We start from the raw sequence: 19,846 nt of genomic DNA on the forward strand, positions 1-19,846 counted from the left end.
TTTATTTATCACTTTACTCTAATAATAATAGTAGTAGTAGTATTAAATTATTAATATTAATATTAGTAGCCTTATTAAGCTTATTCTGATTTCTGCAAATGAAGAAAACAAAGAAAGTCCCCATTATTTTACATAATAATAATAATAATGTTGGACACCAACAACATCATAAGAAGACTCATCATCATGCTTCTTTGCTGACAAATTTTAAGTCTGCTGTGATGAAATGTGCAAGTTTTTTTGCATTGTTTCTTTCTGGAAAAAGAAACACACAAGAATCAAAGGTTGTTGAAGACAGAAAGAGTACAAACAAAGTCAGAGGAGCATCATGTGAGTTTTTAGTCCATTTTTATAGTTCATGGTTTTTGAAAGTCTTCCTTATAAGTGCTGTTGAGCTTTAAAGCATGTTAAACCGGTGTCAAACATGCCTAAACTTTTATGTAATGAAAAAATTAGATTCAAAGAATCATAAATGCTTCTTTTGTAGATGATCTTAGTAAACTGTAATGGTTTATGCAAAATTAAGGTTTTTGGTTGAAATTATGCAGCTTCATCTGATTTATCATCTGATAGCAACAAGAGTTCATCCTCAAAATTGAAGTTTTCACATTCCTATGGATCATCTAGCACTTCAAATACTCAGCTTGGAACTGCAGGGAACTTCTCCTTTGAAGAAATCTACAAGGCAACAGCAAAATTCTCTGCAGCTAATAAGATTGGGGAAGGTGCCTTTGGAACTGTTTATAAGGGAAAGCTTACTGATGGAACTCTTGTGGCCGCAAAGCGCGCCAACAAGGTATCCCATAATCTATGCTTTGTTATTGCGCCTTATCATGTATCATGTCTGCTGTGATCATTCACAAAGAAAGTTTTACAAAAGTTTAGTTTTTAAGAAAGACAATGATCATGTGGTGTTTTTTGTTGACAGGATGTAGAAAACAAGAACTTAGCTGAGTTCAAAAATGAAGTATCCACTTTGTCAAAGATTGAGCATCTCAATCTTGTGAGGCTGTATGGATATTTGGAGCATGCAGATGAAAAGATTATTGTTGTTGAATATGTTAATAATGGATCACTCCGGGAACATCTAGATGGTAAGTGATTGTTCTTTTATCTGTCACTTTTCGATACATCTTTCGAACAATGTATCTGATATCGCAAATTGAGAATTGTTAATGCAGGTACAAGGGGTGATGGGCTAGAAATTGGTGAGCGTTTAGACATAGCAATTGATATAGCTCATGCAGTTACTTACCTTCATATGTACACAGGTATGTTATCATATAGAATTTGGTTAGATACAAGGAAATTTTCTAACTAATTTGAGTTTCTGCAATGCATGTTCAAGGAAAACATTACAACTCCTTAAATAGTCTTGTTTGTTCTTTTAGAATGTGTTTAGTACATGTTTCAGGACAGAAAATACAGAGATACTGAGATAGAAAAAACAGTTACAGAATATGAGAATGCCATTTGAAAGAGCTAAATCTCTCTGTTATCTTGTTTGATAGATCATCCAATTATTCATAGAGACATCAAAGCATCAAACATCTTACTTACTGACAAACTAAGGGCTAAAGTGGCCGACTTTGGTTTCGCCCGGCTGGCTGCTGAAGACCCTTCTGCAACCCATGTTTCAACACAACTTAAAGGAACAGCAGGCTACATTGATCCTGATTACATGAGATCTTACAAGCTTTCTGAGAAGAGTGATGTGTATTCCTTCGGCGTGTTGCTTGTTGAGATGGTTACCGGACGACATCCAGTTGAGCCGAGGAGACCCCTCAGTGAGAGAGTTACAATTAAATGGGTAAGGAACTAAGCATGACAAGTATGTTATAAACATTCACTTTGTTATGTTAAGTTTAATTTATCAAGTGTACTAAAATATTTGAATTCTAGTGATTAAGCATTTGAAAGAATTTTGATTGTGTCAATTCTTAAAGACTATGCTGTTGTGATAGTTTTAAACTGTGTATTTCAGCAAAATTAGAAGAATTAAAGTGAGTTCTGTGTAGCATCAGAGTTAATGAATTATTCACTAATGGATATGATATGATATGATATCACAGACTCATAGCTTTGATTCAGATTTGATTTCATTCTAGTTATGAAATGTTAAACTGCCTTATGAATCATTTTTATCTCTGACAAACTTTTTAACTTCTGTTTTCAAGTGTACAATTGAAGATCATATCTAAGAACCCCCATGACATAGATAGGTCTTGCTTCATAACATTTGATAGGTGAGGATGTGCCAGATTTGGAAAAATAAGTTATGTTTTTTGCTATATTCCTGAAAAGAAGAAGAAGAAAAAAGTTTCTAGGTATCCAGTATACTACATAATTTTTTTATGAAGGAATTCAATAATTGTTAAACTTGGTACATTAACTTCAATAATTGTTTGATTGTATCTTCAATCATAACCAGATAATTTCACATGTATCAAATTAGAAAAGTAATTTAGATCTATACACAACAACAAAACCTTATACCACTAGGTGGGATCCGTTACAAATATCAAACGAGACTATTGGGTACTATCATATATCATGTTTGCAGTGAGACAATTTACACACAAATCTTCTTTGACTGCCTCATGTATAGTCTTTTTTGGTCTTCTTTTACCTTTTGCCACTTGTCTATCTTTAATTCCCGCTTCTATTTTCTTTCTTTTTTATATCCTCATTTCTTATTTTATCCAGTGTTTGACCACTCATCTGTGCCATACTAAGCTTATCCCCATGACATACTTGTCACTTTGAGCAGTTCGCTTGAATCCTATGTTTTACATCCTCTTCGATTTCTTTATTGTCCTGTATAATATTTCAAAATACTTGAAATTTTTTTACATGTGGTAGGATACTTTTCCCCATTTTCATCTATAATGTTAAATATTCCTTTTTAAAGGAGATCAGCTTGCCAATGAATTTATGATCAGAAAAAAAGGCACAATTTGCATGTATGCAGGCACTGCAGATGCTGAAACAGGGAGAAGTTGTGATCGCCATGGATCCGAGGCTGCGAAGAAGTACGGCCTCGAAAAAGGCCGTAGAGAAGGTTCTAAAGCTAGCTCACCAGTGCCTTGCACCTTCAAGACAATCAAGGCCAACCATGAAGACATGTGCTGAGGTTTTATGGGGTATCCGGAAAGATTTTAGAGACAAAACATCTTCTCATCTTAGCCATGATTCTCACCATTCTGCTAAGTATCCTCATAGAGATGCCAAGAATGACAGGCATAAGTTATTTGATATTGAAGGTGACAATGACCGTAAATTTGTATCTGCATAGTTAAATTTGTTCATTGATTGTTCAGATGGTGAACACAATACTAATATTGTTCTTACATGTTCTTTGATTGATGAAATGAAATCATGAAGTATGTGGTTTATAGCTTGACTTTTAAGTTTTTTTTTTCTACATATGAGTATTATATAAGTTATTTTTTTTTTACTAAAATTAGGAGTGAGACTTGAGACCTCTAGGAAAGAATGGAAAGATTATGTCATTTGAGCTATAACTTGTCGACATTGCATAAGTTATGTTGTGGATTGAGAAATTGTAAAGGCAATTGTAGTAATTAATCAGGGACAATTTATTTATTGGCTTCAATGTGATAGCAAGTTATCTTCTGAGGAGTCATGGATATATTTGTATGTCTTGCTCAGAAATTATGAGGTGAAATTTTTTATAGATAAATTTGATATTTGAATATGTACCAAATTTACTTTTTTGTTTAAAGAAAAAAAAATATATGTTATGTATGTGTTAAAAGTGTCAATTATCAAAATATATTGATAATTATTAATGCATAGCAATATTACATGATCAGTATAATTTATTATTTTTTAGTAATATTTAATCTATAATATTTAAAAGTATTGTTAAAAAATAAAAATATAAACTTAGATGATTTAAACTGAAATTAGTAAATTATTAACTAAAATACTAACAAATATAAATTAAAATTACTAGTTTTTAGGACTTTCTCATATAACAAAATTGTTCGTAGAAAAACATATTTTCAAAAACACATATTTTTTGCTAAAACAAATTCAGCATTATATATTAAATACTCTTGATATTTGTAAAAAAATAGTTATTAATTGATTGTATATTTATATTCTTTTAATTAACAAAATAAATAATATGTATTAGTTAGTAAAATTAAAAAAAATTTGCTTACAAAAATGTGTTATTAAATCAAGAGTAAAGTATAGTTTTTGTCCCTAACATTTGGGGTAAATTCTATTTGTGTCCCTAACGTTTAAATCGTCCTATTTGTATCCCTAACATTTGTAAAAGTGATTCAATGTTACACATCATGAGCACTTTAGTTTGAGTTTTAAAAATCTCTTCTTGAAGTTAGAATACAAATGTCTGTGATAGAATCGATGATCTACCCCGAAAAATAGCTCATCAAATGTTGAAACTAATTCCTACAACATTTACATAATTCACTCTTTTAGGGACATAATTGAATCTAAACACAAATAGTGGGTATAATATTAAAATTGAACACATCCAAATGAGACCTAATTGAGAATGAATATATCAAAGTGAATAATTAAAAAATATAATCTGATTTGTTAGTATAATTGATAGTAGGATAACATTGAATAACTTTTATAAACGTTAAGGATATAAATAGGACGAACGTTAGGGACATAAATAGGACTTATCCCAAACATTGGGGATAAAAACAATACTTTACTCTTAAATCAATTATTATATAAAATATAAAAATATATGTATTATTTTATACACTTTTAATATATTTTATGTAACATATGTTTTATGCAGTGATTTATTTGGTGGCTAATTAAAAATATTTGGTTAAAAAACGAAAATGCTATATACATATAAAAAGTTAGTTGTCAAATTAACTCTTATATATTTACAGTAAAGTATTAAATTGATCTTTTACGTGATGGTGTAATTCTATTTTGGTATTTAAAATTTAAAATGTTTTATTTAAATCCAAAAAAGTTTAATTGTGAAGTCAAAATTAAATAATTAACTGAATGTCTTACATGACATCACTACATAGAACAAAATCGATAATTTAAAGAATAAGTCTAAGCTCCAGAGGCACAAAATCAATCGTGGATATATTAATAAATTTATTTATCATTCTTCTTACCATTTAAAAAATATTTTTTTATAAAACTAAAGAGAATGATAAATAAATATATTGATACATCCACAGTTAATTTTGTGTCTTTGGAACTTGTATTTGTTCTCTAAATTATCGGCATAATTTTTATATTGTTATGTAGGACATTTCAATAAATATTTAACTTTAATCTTAAGGTAGGATTACATTAAAGCTAAATAAAATTTTTTTGATTCAAATAAGACACTTTAAACTTCAAAGACTAAATTAAAATTACGTCCAAATATAAAAAAATTAATTTAATACTTTATCCATATATTTATATATAAATATACGTATTATTTAATATATATTCTATTTGAGTAATTAATTTGATCGTTGAATTAAAAAATATTAATATGAAAATGATATTACTAGGCATGGGGAAAGTGGCTTACACCAACGTTTCCATCGTCGTCCGTGATATTCAACCGCTGGAAGCATGAACCTTTTCCAAGTTGCTTGCGCTTTCCATGCAAAGCTGCCACGTGTCCTCCTACATACCGTTCCATAACTATCTGAGTTAGAGTTGATTATTTTGCTTCGATTTGAGTTTTCTCTTGTTTCTAATTTGGCCATGATCCCAATGCCAAATCCAAATCACAATCATCCCATGTGACACACACACACACACTTTTGCTTAATTGCTTCATTCAAACTCTCTTCATTCATTCAAAATCCCAATATCCCATCTAACCCAGATATTTTCTTTATATATCTTCGTGTCTTTTTCCACTTTATCTGTCTCGTTTCAAAGTATCATTTGCTATATGATCTCTTTGATTCTCTTTTGTGGCCTCAAATATCTTCCACACCCAGATTTTCTTTCACATTATTATTAATTAATCTCTTCATTTTCCCACTTGTCCATTTCTTCAATCCTTTAGTGCTCTGAAATTGGAGGTAGTGGTAGACTGGTACTGTTCTCTCACTTTGATTCATTCTGTGTAAAGTTTCATTCTTTATCACAATTTGATTAATGGGGTGGTGGAAACTTTCAATTTTCTGATGTTACTTTACTTTTATGACAGGAGAAAGAAAAAAAAAAAGACTAGGAATTTGAAATGGCTGATGATAAGGTTGAGTCTAATGGGAGTGGCAAAGATGGTGTTTCTGATATTGTTTCTGCAGCAAAGGTTGCTGCAGTGGCACATCCATTAGCTGAAAAAGCTGAAGAGATTGCTTCCAATATCAGTTACCATGCTCAGTTCAGTCCTCATTTTTCCCCTCTCAAGTTTGAGCTAGAGCAAGCTTACTATGCCACTGCTGAGAGTGTTCGAGATCGTCTCATAAGGGTAAGATTATGATGCACAAATACTTCATTTTTTTATTCTATGTGGATATGCATCAAATACTATTGGCAAAAACTTTTGAACTTGTGTGACTGATTTTTTGTATACTTGTCATGTATTGTACTATGTTGTACTCGATACTCTGAATTTGTATTTCTGCAACATTCTTGGAATTTGGATGTCTATATTGTTATGGTAGTCTATAGTGTGTCATTCATAGAGTAAAGTATGATCTTCCTATGTGCTATTCATATTCATATACTTAATGACAAAAAATTAATGATTGCTCATATATGTATCTTAGTAGTAATTTTGGTCAACTTCATATTAAAAGGTAGATACTTCTGTGTGTGCCCATGCATGTGTAAGTGAATTTGTGGACCTGATTTGAAATCTCAATTCAGTAGTTTACTTTATTTTTCTCCATGTGAAAGCTCATTTCAGCGCATGAATCAAGGTTGAAGGGGAAAGTTGTGAAGCATGTCTTTGGAATTCATGTCTGATAAAAGCTCCAACAATAAGGCTATTTAAATTTTGACATAAATAAAATGAAAGCAATGCATTTTCAACTTTTGTAATCATTTTGTTCTTTGACTTCTTTCTTCATGCTGATATGGTTATATGACTTGTATCATTTGTTGGGGTAGTAGTAATGTTCTTATTGCTAATCAATGGAAATTATTTCAGCAATGGAATGAAACATACCTTCATTTTCACAAAGTTGATCCCAAGCAAACTTACTACCTGTCAATGGAGTTCCTTCAAGGCCGAGCTTTGACCAATGCCATTGGAAATCTGAATGTCCAAGATGCATATGCTGATGCTTTGCGCAAATTTGGACTCAAGCTTGAAGAAATCACAGAGCAGGTAATTGAATATTCCAACCTGTAATTGAAATATTTCTCTAGAACAACTATCTCAATTCATGGAAAAATATTTTATTTCCAACCAAGTGTCTAGGACAAACTCTCCTAAAAGCACCAGAAGCTCACTTTAACGCCGTAACTCTATTGAACCCTTTGCTGCATAGTGATTGAAAGAGGGCTTGGTATCATCCAAAGGACCGACTCACCTAAAATGTGAAGTTCTTAGGTGGTGGTACATGAATGCTTTTACATCTCTAGCATCAATAATTTACTGATAAAAGGAAAGAGAAATGACTTATGGGAAAGAACTCTTTTTCTTTTCAAGGAAACATCTCGGTTAATGAAAAATTGTGCAAATATGAAGCAAATGTGTTGAAAAGCTCGAAAGAATACGTGCACATATGGAGAGAGTGAGGTTATAGACTTATAGTCTAACTTATTGTTGTAAGGCTCTGCCTATTGTGTGCTTTGTTGCAAGTCTTTACATAGTTGGCCCCAAACTTGGGTAAAAGAAGAGAGTTGTGTTAGTTCATCACCAAGCAATGTAAAACTTTGTCAGATCCTCATGACAAATATTGATGATCTATTACTTGAATAGCAGATTCATCACAAACATATTTTATGTGATTCAAATGGATTTTGTTTCTCACTAACCTTTAATTTCCATTGAATACTTGTGAAAATTCAACTCCCAAAACGCATACTTCATGTCAATGAGTGAGTTTGACATCTAGTTTATAAAAACTGATTGTTGGTTCTTTCAAATTTTAATGTGATAATGACTGAACATGAACAATTGCAGGAGAAGGATGCTGCACTAGGAAATGGTGGTCTCGGTAGGCTTGCTTCATGTTTTCTGGATTCAATGGCAACACTAAATTTACCTTCTTGGGGGTATGGTTTGAGATATCGATACGGGCTATTTAAGCAGAGAATCACCAGGGAAGGCCAGGAGGAAGTTGCAGAGGACTGGCTTGAGGTTTGATTTGTCCCCTTTCTTTTCTTAAAACTATGGAAATATTTTATTTATTTCATGGGATACTGATGCATAGAATGATTTAAACCGGAGCAGAAATTTAGCCCGTGGGAAGTTGTGAGGCATGACATTTTGTACCCTATTAGATTCTTCGGTCATGTTGAGGTTAATCCTAATGGAAGGTAAGTGAAAATCACTAACTACTCTATGAAATCTGTTGTAAATTTTTGTTATAATTTTAATTCACATAAAAAAATAAAGCTTTTCTTTGTTTAGTTTAAATATTATGAAATAGAAGTATTTACACTTGGATATGGATGTCAGTCGAAAATGGGTTGGAGGAGAGGTTGTGCAAGCACTGGCTTATGACGTGCCAATTCCAGGATACCAAACCAAAAACACCAACAGTCTTCGCCTCTGGGAAGCAAAAGCATGTGCTGAAGATTTTAATTTATTTTTATTTAATGATGGACAACATGAATCTGCTTCTATGCTTCACTCGCGAGCTCAACAGGTTGGTATTAGTGAAATTTTATTTTTTTAATTGTCAAACCAAGTTATTTTGTAGGGATGAATGAATGATTAACAATAATTGTGAGTGGCTATTTCTCTGGGTCATTAATCATAGTTTCACAGTTAGCTTTTTACTTGCAACAATATTGTTATAGTTAGAAGAATGAAATACATAGAGATAAGCTTGCCTTTGCCATTACAAGATATTAGAACAAATCATCTTTAACTTGGTTATCTTTACAACCCCCTATTATCCTCTCCCCTTTGCCACTGGGATTGGCAGTCTTATATTTAAATATGTATATGTAGATTTGTGCGGTTTTATATCCCGGTGATGCCACGGAAGATGGAAAACTTTTACGGCTGAAGCAGCAGTTCTTTCTCTGCAGTGCTTCACTCCAAGTAAGTTAAAAAAGTTTCCTTTTCCTTTTTTCAAATTTTCTTTAATATATTTGTGCTACCTTCTGGTAGAAAGTTAGGATTAAACCCTTTGATGGTGTCACTGTCAGTGGGAGCCACAGGATCATATATATTGCTAGTTTCACATTGTCTTAATTTAAAGCCTTCGGATCATTTTCGTCGAGTCTGAGAGATATATCATTTGATTTCCAATTCACAATCCCCCTGATTTGACCGATGCAAGAAACAAAAATGTCCTAGTTTCTATTGTGGTTTTTCTTTATTAGTGCCTTAGCTAACTACCATATTTGTATTTTAAGAATGCATTTCTGGTTTCTTTACCTTGTTCATTTGACATGTCAGTCTTACTATTTCCATTCCCATTTTGGACCTATTACAGGACATAATTGCCCGTTTTAAGGAGCGAAGACAAGGGAAGGGACCATGGAACTGGGCCGAATTTCCAACAAAGGTTGCTGTACAATTGAATGATACTCACCCTACCCTTGCAATACCTGAGCTGATGCGATTACTTGTGGATGATGAAGGACTTGGATGGGATGAAGCATGGGATGTGACATCAAAGTCAGTAAATTATAAAATTTCTTGCATGGAATGATGTGTAACTTTTTCTTTCAGCCATGATCAGTTAATGCCTGTAGTGTATTCCTCACTAGTAAAATGTGATGCCATATCTGAACCAGAACGATTGCTTACACTAATCATACTGTCCTACCCGAGGCGCTGGAAAAATGGTCTCAGCCTGTAATGTGGAAACTGCTTCCTCGTCATATGGAAATCATAACCGAAATAGACAAGAGAGTAAGAGCACTTGCCTTGTTTCACTTTGATAAACACTTTGATCTGTTTACAGTTATATTTCAATGTGGAAATGATAAAATGATTTCAGTTCACTGCGATGATAACTTCCACACGGTTCGACCTTGAGAGTGAGCTTTCCAACATGCGCATATTGGATAATAATCCCCAGAAGCCAGTAGTTCGGATGGCTAATTTGTGTGTGGTTTCTTCTCATGCAGTAAGTGGTTCATTTGAAGAAAAAGTCTCATAATTTTTAATGTATCCTTGTATTTGGTCCTTTCATTGATACCCTATCCTTTCATTTACATTCTACAGGACTCTCCAGTTTTTATTTTCTGTGACATTTTTTCATACTTGTGCATTTTATTTCATTTGAAATCTGTTTGCTACTTGGTGCTCAAATCTTGTTAGGTGAATGGCGTTGCCCAGTTACACAGCGACATATTAAAGGCGGAATTATTTGCAAATTATGTCTCTATATGGCCAACAAAGTTCCAAAATAAAACCAATGGCATTACACCTCGAAGATGGCTCCGCTTTTGTAGCCCTGAGCTAAGCAGTATCATCACTAAGTGGTTGAAAACCGATAAATGGGTGACCAATCTGGACTTACTAACAGGTCTTCGACAGGTGAATTTCCGGATGCTTTGTTTCTCAAGATATTCCTGTTATTGCAGCACCCTAACATTCAACTGATGGTTTTATTTTCTCACATTAGTTTGCTGACAATGAAGATCTACAAGCTGAATGGCTTTCTGCAAAGAGGGCCAATAAGCTGCGGTTGGCACAGTACATTCTGCAGGTTACAGGGGAGAGTATTGACCCGGATACGCTATTCGACATTCAAGTCAAGCGTATCCATGAATATAAGAGGCAGCTACTAAACATTCTTGGTGTGATTTATAGATACAAGAAATTGAAGGTATGAGAAACAGCTAACTGATGGAGTTAAATTGTGAAGTGGCCAGTGTTCTAATTTTCCAATCTTTTTACTACACTTTTAACCCATGTTTATAGTGATCATGGTTTCTCACATTCATATTGTAGCACATAGTAGCAGTTTTAATATAGCCATGTAGGAGATTCTATCACTATATTTTCTGAAAGATCCTCAATTCCCTTTGTTGAATGAAAGATAAGATATATACCGAAAACATAGTCCTCATAACTGAACTGTAACAGGAGATGAGCCCCGAAGAACGGAAAAAAACAACTCCCCGCACCGTGATGATTGGAGGAAAGGCATTTGCAACATACACAAATGCTAAAAGAATAGTCAAGCTAGTGAACGATGTTGGTTCTGTCGTAAACACTGATCCTGAGGTCAATAGCTACTTGAAGGTAACTCAATTCTGTATTACTTTTTACTCAAAAATTAAAATAAAAAAGAAATCTGTATTACTTTCTAGATGAAGTTAGTTCCTTTCTTTCTCTCTCGAATTTTTAGGTATGCTTTGTCCATAATTATTGCATGGTACCTATATGGAAGGCATGATAGTGGTTGCTAGTGGATCTAATCTGTTATTTACTATACGAGTCTCGTTTCAGGTTGTGTTTGTTCCGAATTACAATGTGTCCGTGGCGGAGATGCTGATTCCGGGGAGTGAACTATCTCAGCATATTAGCACTGCAGGCATGGAAGCAAGTGGAACAAGCAACATGAAATTTGCTTTGAATGGTTGCCTTATAATAGGCACATTAGATGGAGCCAATGTGGAAATCCGGGAGGAGATTGGTGAAGAAAATTTCTTCCTCTTCGGTGCAACTGCTGAAGAAGTCCCGCAACTGAGGAAGGATAGAGAGAATGGCCTGGTATGCAGTCACAAGCGCCTTTCAAACTCTACAAGCTTAGAAATTTCAATTTTTTCATGGAAATAGTTTCGTTGACATGATTTCTGTTTGTGATTTACAGTTCAAACCTGATCCTCGATTCGAAGAGGCAAAGAAGTTCATTCGAAGTGGAGTTTTCGGAAGGTATGACTATAACCCTCTGCTAGAGTCGTTGGAAGGAAATACCGGTTATGGTCGCGGAGATTACTTTCTTGTTGGTCATGACTTCCCAAGCTACATGGATGCTCAAGAAAAAGTAGATAAAGCATATTGGTTAGACTCAATCTCTCTCATGTTTATCACTTTATAGTTCCCTTATATCAATGTGTTAAAACAATGGAACTTGATGAAAGTGTATGTTAGAATTTACATGTGTTTATTTTGCATGCAGTGATAGGAAAAGGTGGCTAAAAATGTCCATTTTAAGCACTGCTGGGAGTGGAAAATTCAGCAGTGACCGTACAATTGCTCAGTATGCAAAGGAAATTTGGAACATTGAAGAGTGCCGTGTGCCATAATTTTCCAGATTGATGGATATGTATCTCATGCATTTTATAGTCTTTGTATAGCACAGAAACAGAACTTATAAAAATAAGTGACGGAAGAAGAAACAATAATTTAATTTACTTTTAAAATAAGAGATTTTAGCACTCTATTCTGTAAGTTATAGCAGTTTTTCTATTTTATTCTTGTGTTCAATGCCTTTAGACCCAATTATGGATCCTTCTATATGCAAATATTTTGTTTAATCTAATATAATATCCTGTTTTTTTCAATTTGTATGTGTGTGTGTGTTGTTTATAATTTTTTTTTGACGGGCTTTGTTTATGAATTTGCTGGGCCAAATTAAGCATTACTTTTCATCTTTATGATAGACTTTATGCAAATATTTCTTTGTTACGCATAAACTCATATTATTGATTAGAACTGCTTTAATTTTATTATCTTTTTAGATTGTATATGTATGTGTTGTTTACATTGAGCATTATTACAGAGTAAAATTGTATATTATAAATAGTATTATGTAGTTCTGTTCATTGTTGTTTTTTTTTTTTTACCAAAGATAGGAGACTCGAATCCACAACCTCTTAATTGAGTATGGGGAGATTATGCCATTTGAACTATAACTCATTGGCATAGTTTGTATTCAGTTAACAGTGAACGTTTGTATCTCTCATATCACATTAAATTTGTGTCCAAGGTTATCTATTCCTTTTGTTTAATGGAGTTATCAGTTGAAAATTTTGATATATTTGATTTGAATATCTATTTTTAAAGGTATTCGAGTTAGTTTTATATAATAAAAGTAATATTTTTTAAAATGTCTTTATCTAATTTTCTATTAAAAAATTTTATACTTTGTATAATTTTTATTTTTAATAAAAATATTATTTATTAAAGTAAATCTTATTAAAAATGATATATATTTAAGAGTGTTATCGATATAACCTTTATTTAAAAAAATAATTGAATAAAAAATTTTATTTTTATCTTTAAAAGTTATATTTTATTTTAATTTTATTATTAACACTTAATTCCAATTTTATACTTGACGATTTAGTATTTCAATTATACGCCTAGATTGGACAACATATTATGATTTATGAGTGATGTGACAATCCTATATCGACGTGTTAGTGGGTCTCAAAAATAGACTCGATCATTATTTTGGGTCGGATTCGGATCATAGTTCAGGTCATCTGAATTCGGTTCAGTGATTCGGTCATCATACATAATTAATATTTTGTGTTATTAGTGATGAATTATGACTATTTTTATGTGGAATTTAAGTATTATAAACTTTAATATTTTGTGTTACTAGTCATTATAAGACTATAAGTTAATATTTTATGTTTAAAATACATAAGACTTTAAACTAATATTATGTTATTTGTATTGATTTAAAAAATTGGTGTTATTAGATAATATTATTATTGATTATGATTATGCTTTAATTTTAGAGAATGGTTGATTCTTGTTATATTTTTTTATGTGAATTTTACCATATTAAATAATGGTTGGAGTCTTGAAAATTTGGATATTTTCACATGTTAGCTTACAAGAAGGTATCAAGGTAATGTAATGTTAACGGTCCGATTTTCACCCAATTTTTATCTGGTATAATCGTGGTCTGAAAATGTATAGTTTTCATCGGGTTTAGGGCCAGTTTCGACTCTAACAAATAGACCTGGTATATATTTCGGACGGATCTGGATCATATTAAACCTAGTTTCACCCGACCCATAAACACCCCTATTTTCAAGGATGTAATTGAAATATATTTAAAATTTTAGAAATAAAATTAAAAAAATTAAATATTTGAGTAATTTTTGAACATTTCAAAATTTTACGGACAAAAAATAAAAAATTATATGCTTAAAATACAGTTGAATGAGAACTGATTTGAGATGGTATAGGAATTAAAAGCTTACATTTTCGATTTTCATGGACCCATTAATTTGTTAATAAACTTTTTAGATTCATCCTTTATAAATTTTGGTAAAGCATTTACTAATTTTGGATTAATATTGCTATATTAACGATTAACGCAAACCTTTTCTTGGACGTTTTTAATTTATCCTCAATTCTGAATCCCCAGCTAATCATTTTGTTTTGAAAGTAACCAAAAATTAAAAAATAATATTTAAAATTTATCATAACAAATAGAATAAAAAACGTTAATAAACCAAAGATATTTCGATATTACATAAATATCTCAAAGCAAAAAATCCTTAAATCATAAATTTATATAAATCGAGTTGACCATATTCGATTTAGCATTTCTGGTATTAAACCTCACTGAAACCATTTTTGTGAAATACACAACAGAGAAGCAAACGTGTTATATTGTCAGTGATATCTTCAGCACTCACTACCCGTGAAAATCCACATAATATGAGCATCTTCAAATGTCACAAATCACGAACATAACCAACAACAAAAGCCTCATTCTAGAACTACATATCTATAATATTCTTCCCTAACATATTAAGTTGATCTAGGATGTATGATATATCTAAGTTGAAGGAGAAGCAGATCCAGGAGTGTTGGACCTTGAAAATGATCTTGAACTTGCACTCACACTTGGACTTGGGCTCCTACTACGTTTGGAATAACCACCACTCCTTTTAGAGCTTCTTGAATGGCTCCTCCCAGAACTTTTCCTTGGTGGAGAAACACTTCGTGAGTAGCTCCTCCTGCTGCGTCGGGGAGAGATGCTTCGAGAGCAGCTCCTCATTCGAACAGGAGTGACACTCCGCGAGTAGCTTCTCCTCGACCTCCGCCTTGGGGGAGGGGAGACACTTGGAGAAACTGACCTGTTGTGGTGCCTTCTGTAATAGCGATCATCGGGCGAGTCATACCTTGAGTCATAGGGAGAGTATGATCTGTCACGATAACTGACAGGTGACCTGCTGTATGGGGATTGAGACCGCGAATATGACCTCCGCCGCTCATAACGATCATATCGCGAATACGACCTGCGACGACTATAATATGGAGAATATGGGGACCTGCGTCGACTGTAGTAATATGGAGAGTAAGACCTCCTTCGCCGGTAGTCAGGAGAGTAAGACCTTCTACGGCGATAGTCAGGAGAATAAGAGGGACTCCTACTACGATCTGGAGAATATGGCGAACGACTATAGCTTCTTCGGTAGGGGGAATAGCTAGGAGAGCGCCGAGAAGAGTAGCTTGGGGAGCGTGAGTGACGGCGTGCTGGAATAAATGGAGACATGTATCAGCAAAAATAAGAATAATCATGCCCGATTTAAAAAAATGGGAAAAAAAAACGAAAAGGAAAAAAAAATAATGAGATAGATTAGTGAAACACACCTCGAATAGTCCTTAGCCCAAGATATCTTCCAGGCGTTGGGGTTCGGCCACGTCGCCTTCTGGCCTGCAATGAATGCAGATATCAGCATGAGACTAGGGACGTCTAGGAAGAAAGTAGGAAAGCAAATATAACAGCAACAGATATGATATTCAAAAAGTTATGTCTTCAACCAAATCGAAAAATCACAACACAAGCTTGCGGTAAGAAGGATAATAAAAGAAATATAATGAACAAAAGAAGATATAAATGCAAGAAGAGAGATATGCAGGGCATACAACCCCAATGATCTGATACTTGTTGATGATTTGTTTGGTTAGTTGTGATTTGAGAGTTTGATGAAGAGCTGCTTCAGGAAGATTAAAACACAGTTGGCAGGCAACATAAATCTCTACAGAAAGACTATTTTAGAATAAGCTGAAGTGCATACCTTTCCTTCAGCTGCAAAATGCTTCTCCAGTTCTCTCTTGGTGATCCTAGGAGATAATCCAGTCACATACAAGTTATTTCCAGGATTTTCTGCATCACTTGAGACGCTCCTAAACCAACAGGATAAGAGCATACAAGATTAAACCAAAAATGTAGAACCAGATAATATCGTGATACTGTTTGTCAGAGAAGAAGTTCACAAACAAACTCGAATAAAAAATCAAGTCCCAACCTTGAACGGCTTCTCGATCTTGACCTTGAAAGAGACCTGGATAAGGACCTGCTGTACCTGCTGTACCCCTTGTATGGGGATGGAGAAGGAGAAGGAGAATACCTATGAAACAAAAGAGGAACACTTAAAGGGGAAATAGAACGCTTCCAAAACGGAAAATAGCAAAATAAAACACAGGTGGACATCTAACCTTGATCTCCTTGAGTAAGACATCTGCAATGATTCATAAGCAAAATAATAAAAAGAATTAGCAATTATTAAAAAAAAGTACTATTAAATTAGAACATAGCTAATGGCCTATCCACAAAAATATATCATAATTGATAATCATAATAATCAGATGAGTGAGTTTTCATATGCATAAAAGCAAAGTTAAAAAACAAAAAAATTTAAGGAAATATTATCCTTCAATAATTATGAAATAACCTAATCAGTCTGCCGATATCCTTCCTGTCAGTCTTATAAATTATGAAGTACTCATTTGGAATCAAGGATGTCATAAAGTCGATTAAATTTAACATAGAACTTAGAACTATAGAAGTCAATCTTAATCCAATTGCCTTTCTTAGATCTAATATAAATTCTAGCTATACAATCAAACATCAACGCAACAACGATCAGTCCATCGCAGCTTAAAAAAAAGGGGAAATTTCAAACCAATCTTCCTTCAATTTCCCACCATCAATTTCAAATCCAACAACATATTTGGGAGGAACCTAAAATTACTCGGCTATGCAACACTATCATTTCAACTTCTAAGATCCGATTCAGCTTCTACTCTTTTCTAATTACAAATTTAAAATTGACAAGAATGAACAAACTAAAAACACAAAATCAATAATACATCTAAAAGAATTAAACTCAACGATCTCCCTGCATCAAAGGTTATGACGTTTGAAGTATAAGAAAATCAATTCAGCGAAGAGAAAAAAGGCCTTTCTTCAATCCCCTCCTTCCTCAAAACTAACTCAATTTCAACCACAACCACACAAATTATCATCAGAATTGAAAACAGATAAAGTGATCTACCACCATCGAGTTCAACAACAACAGAAATGTTCGCATAATAAAATCTTCAAATCCACGCAGAGAACAAGTTTGAATATCTCACGCAACTTCAAACAAACAGATTAAATGGAAAAACAAAGAAAAACAAGTTCCAATACCTTATGAACCGCAAGAGACAAAAACGACGAGTCGAACTTTCCGAAACCACAGAAATCGCCTGCGCAGTGCTCTCTCAAAGTAAACGACACGATGTGAGTGCGTTTTGGGAAGGAAAATATTGAATGTGTTGAAAGGGTTTATATAGAAGGGAAAAGTGTGAGGTGGTGATTTGTCAAGGGAGAAGTTTCTGGAGAAGCGGACGCCAAACCGTAATTAAACAGACTTTTATTCCTTCGAGTGCGTGCCCTTTTTGTTAGGAGACTACTTTTCGTTTTCTTTTTCTTTTTTTTCAATTAGAGGGGTTAATTATCCTATTTCATATTGGACTTTAATATAGTCCCCAAAAGAAAATATTGGACTTTAATATTGATCAATTTTTTTTTACATTTAATTACAAAACAGTATATTAATAAAAATATATTTTTAATAATAATTACATAATCTTTTCTATTAACAACAAGATTTAAAATTTGAAAAAAAAGAACAAACTAACAAATAACAATTTTTAAAAATAAGATACTAATAAAATACACGTATGAAGACGAAAAAAATATAAAAAGATAAATTAAAGAACATATAACAACAACTAACTTAAATTGATCGAATAATTGGTTCATTTATCTATTTAAATAAATGTTAAAATTATTTTATATATGCTATAATTCAATAAATGGGCGTTTCTTTAACTTATTAAGAGTGTCTTTCTAAATAAGTATAGAATAGAGCGATAGTTTTTCAGACTGAAAAAAAAGAAAAAAGTGTTCCTCCATTGTGAATGTATGATGCTCTGTTCAGTGTTATGGGAATATGGGTTCGCATAATTTGAGGCCATTAGAATAGCCACGTGTTTGGCGAATGTGATTCTTTGCGCTGAAGGTTGAGATTTGAGAACATTCGATAGTGATTTTATTGATTTGATGGTGCCACTATAAAAGCGAAGAACAAAGATGGTCTATGACTATGGAGCAATATTTACATATTTTCGTGGATGTGCTTAAAACGATATATGTAATTATATTTTTATTTTGGTGACTACTTGAATGGAATAAAATAATGATAATTTGAAATACAAGTTAAAATTTGTTGGACGAAAATGGCTTCATTCATTTCAAAGTTTTTACATAGGGTTCTTATTCTCAATCCCGTTTTTTATTTTTAATATGGAGGAGAGGGTGGTGTGTTGTAGGCATTATAGAAAGCACAAGAGTTTTACTTGTATGTGATGTTAGGGGAGCACAATTTGGGTCGAGGGAGTTGAAGAGAAGAGCACGGACGATTCGTTTTCATTTTATAAAAAAAAATAGAAAATAAAAAACTCTAATCGGAAAGGTCCGTTTTCTTTTTACAAAAAAAAAAAAAAAAAAACTAATCGGACGGTCCGATTAGTTAACCATAAAATTCAAATTTTTTCGTCCTCACAATTCGAACCATCCGATTTGGTAATCCAAATTTTTTTAACAGCATTTGGATGGTCCGATTTCTTGCACCATATTTCAGCCAAAAGTTGTCTCACATTTATGTATAGCACCTCATCATCCATATCAATGCATAACACACACACGCATGGCATATCTAAATTAATCAGCCTCCCCAATCCTCCTATAGTCCTATGGATTTTTACCTTTTTTTGGGTCTAATATTGAACGGAGCTTGTCAATGATAACTCAACTAATGATCGTTGATAATACAATCCTTGATGCAGATTTTTCAATGTTATCAACATATCATTGACTAAAAAGTAAATTTGGAGAAATCGTGTTTGTTCTTTAGTAAGAATTCCCCAACTTGGTTGAAGGATATGAGATAATAAAAATTCTTAATATTGTTATACAAAGGGAAGGAAAAAATTTAGCACTTTGTACATACAACTGTATCTATAAGTAGCTGGGAGGTATTAATTGAAGTTATTGACTTAATGCTATTGCAATTCGACGTATAAGTCTTTTTGACATACAAGTCATACAAGCCACTTACATAATGTGTGCGTGAAATCACGTTATTTCTCTTTGTATTCCGCGTTCTTTCTCCTCCTCTTCTTCTTTCTTCTTCTTCTTTTTCTTTGCATTTTTCCTCATTTTTCTTCGTGTATTTCATCTTCATCGTCGTTTTTTATTACTGTTGTTGCTGTATTTTTTTTCCTCCTCCTCTTTCTACTGATTTTACAACATTATGCATTTTTTTCTTCTTTGTTTGATTTTTCCTTCTAAACAAATTATGAGAATATGAAATAAGAAGATGAAGAAGAAGAAGTAGAAGATGAGGAGAAGGAAGAGGAAGAGTTTTAAATTATGCAGAACTTATCAACACACATACACCGAAAATTCTTAAA

General features: G+C 32.9%; 3 protein-coding genes across 4 annotated transcripts; 2 read left to right on the forward strand and 1 right to left on the reverse strand.

Moving 5' to 3' along the window:
* LOC107609739 (calmodulin-binding receptor-like cytoplasmic kinase 2) lies at window positions 94-3,613 on the forward strand. Its single transcript, XM_016311792.2, has 6 exons — window positions 94-330; window positions 549-796; window positions 929-1,094; window positions 1,182-1,271; window positions 1,512-1,810; window positions 2,972-3,613. Exons 1-6 carry the CDS (start codon window positions 99-101, stop codon window positions 3,293-3,295), a joined length of 1,359 nt encoding a protein of 452 aa, XP_016167278.1. The 5' UTR covers window positions 94-98; the 3' UTR covers window positions 3,296-3,613.
* LOC107609822 (alpha-glucan phosphorylase, H isozyme) lies at window positions 5,686-12,633 on the forward strand. 2 transcript variants are annotated; one of them, XM_016311892.2, is made up of 16 exons: window positions 5,686-6,076; window positions 6,191-6,454; window positions 7,139-7,318; window positions 8,120-8,296; window positions 8,390-8,475; window positions 8,618-8,807; window positions 9,116-9,208; window positions 9,606-9,790; window positions 9,910-10,027; window positions 10,116-10,244; window positions 10,439-10,657; window positions 10,746-10,949; window positions 11,210-11,368; window positions 11,576-11,839; window positions 11,940-12,130; window positions 12,249-12,633. In XM_016311892.2, exons 2-16 carry the CDS (start codon window positions 6,224-6,226, stop codon window positions 12,373-12,375), a joined length of 2,553 nt encoding a protein of 850 aa, XP_016167378.1. In that variant the 5' UTR covers window positions 5,686-6,076; window positions 6,191-6,223; the 3' UTR covers window positions 12,376-12,633. The 2 variants fall into 2 exon arrangements, with proteins under 2 accessions (XP_016167378.1, XP_020972252.1); XM_021116593.1 differs by having other exon boundaries at window positions 5,686-6,062.
* Window positions 14,631-17,684, reverse strand: LOC107644990 (serine/arginine-rich splicing factor SR45a). The gene is given in 7 exon segments (XM_021116604.1): window positions 14,631-15,574; window positions 15,692-15,755; window positions 15,968-16,080; window positions 16,083-16,228; window positions 16,351-16,452; window positions 16,541-16,563; window positions 17,517-17,684. Coding segments are annotated over 6 exon segments (1,149 nt in total). The 5' UTR covers window positions 17,517-17,684; the 3' UTR covers window positions 14,631-14,873.

This window comes from Arachis ipaensis, chromosome B01, assembly GCF_000816755.2.
Source record: "Arachis ipaensis cultivar K30076 chromosome B01, Araip1.1, whole genome shotgun sequence".
NCBI classification, from domain to species: domain Eukaryota; kingdom Viridiplantae; phylum Streptophyta; class Magnoliopsida; order Fabales; family Fabaceae; genus Arachis; species Arachis ipaensis.

Coding starts and splice junctions, on each gene's coding strand:
- LOC107609739 (XM_016311792.2), top strand. CDS start 99: ATGAAGAAAACAAAGAAAGTCCCCATTATTTTACATAATAATAATAAT. Junction 1,095..1,181: donor ACTCCGGGAACATCTAGATG/GTAAGTGATTGT, acceptor TTGTTAATGCAG/GTACAAGGGGTGATGGGCTA. Junction 1,272..1,511: donor TTACCTTCATATGTACACAG/GTATGTTATCAT, acceptor CTTGTTTGATAG/ATCATCCAATTATTCATAGA.
- LOC107609822 (XM_016311892.2), top strand. CDS start 6,224: ATGGCTGATGATAAGGTTGAGTCTAATGGGAGTGGCAAAGATGGTGTT. Junction 10,658..10,745: donor TACTAACAGGTCTTCGACAG/GTGAATTTCCGG, acceptor TTCTCACATTAG/TTTGCTGACAATGAAGATCT. Junction 12,131..12,248: donor AAAGTAGATAAAGCATATTG/GTTAGACTCAAT, acceptor TTTTGCATGCAG/TGATAGGAAAAGGTGGCTAA.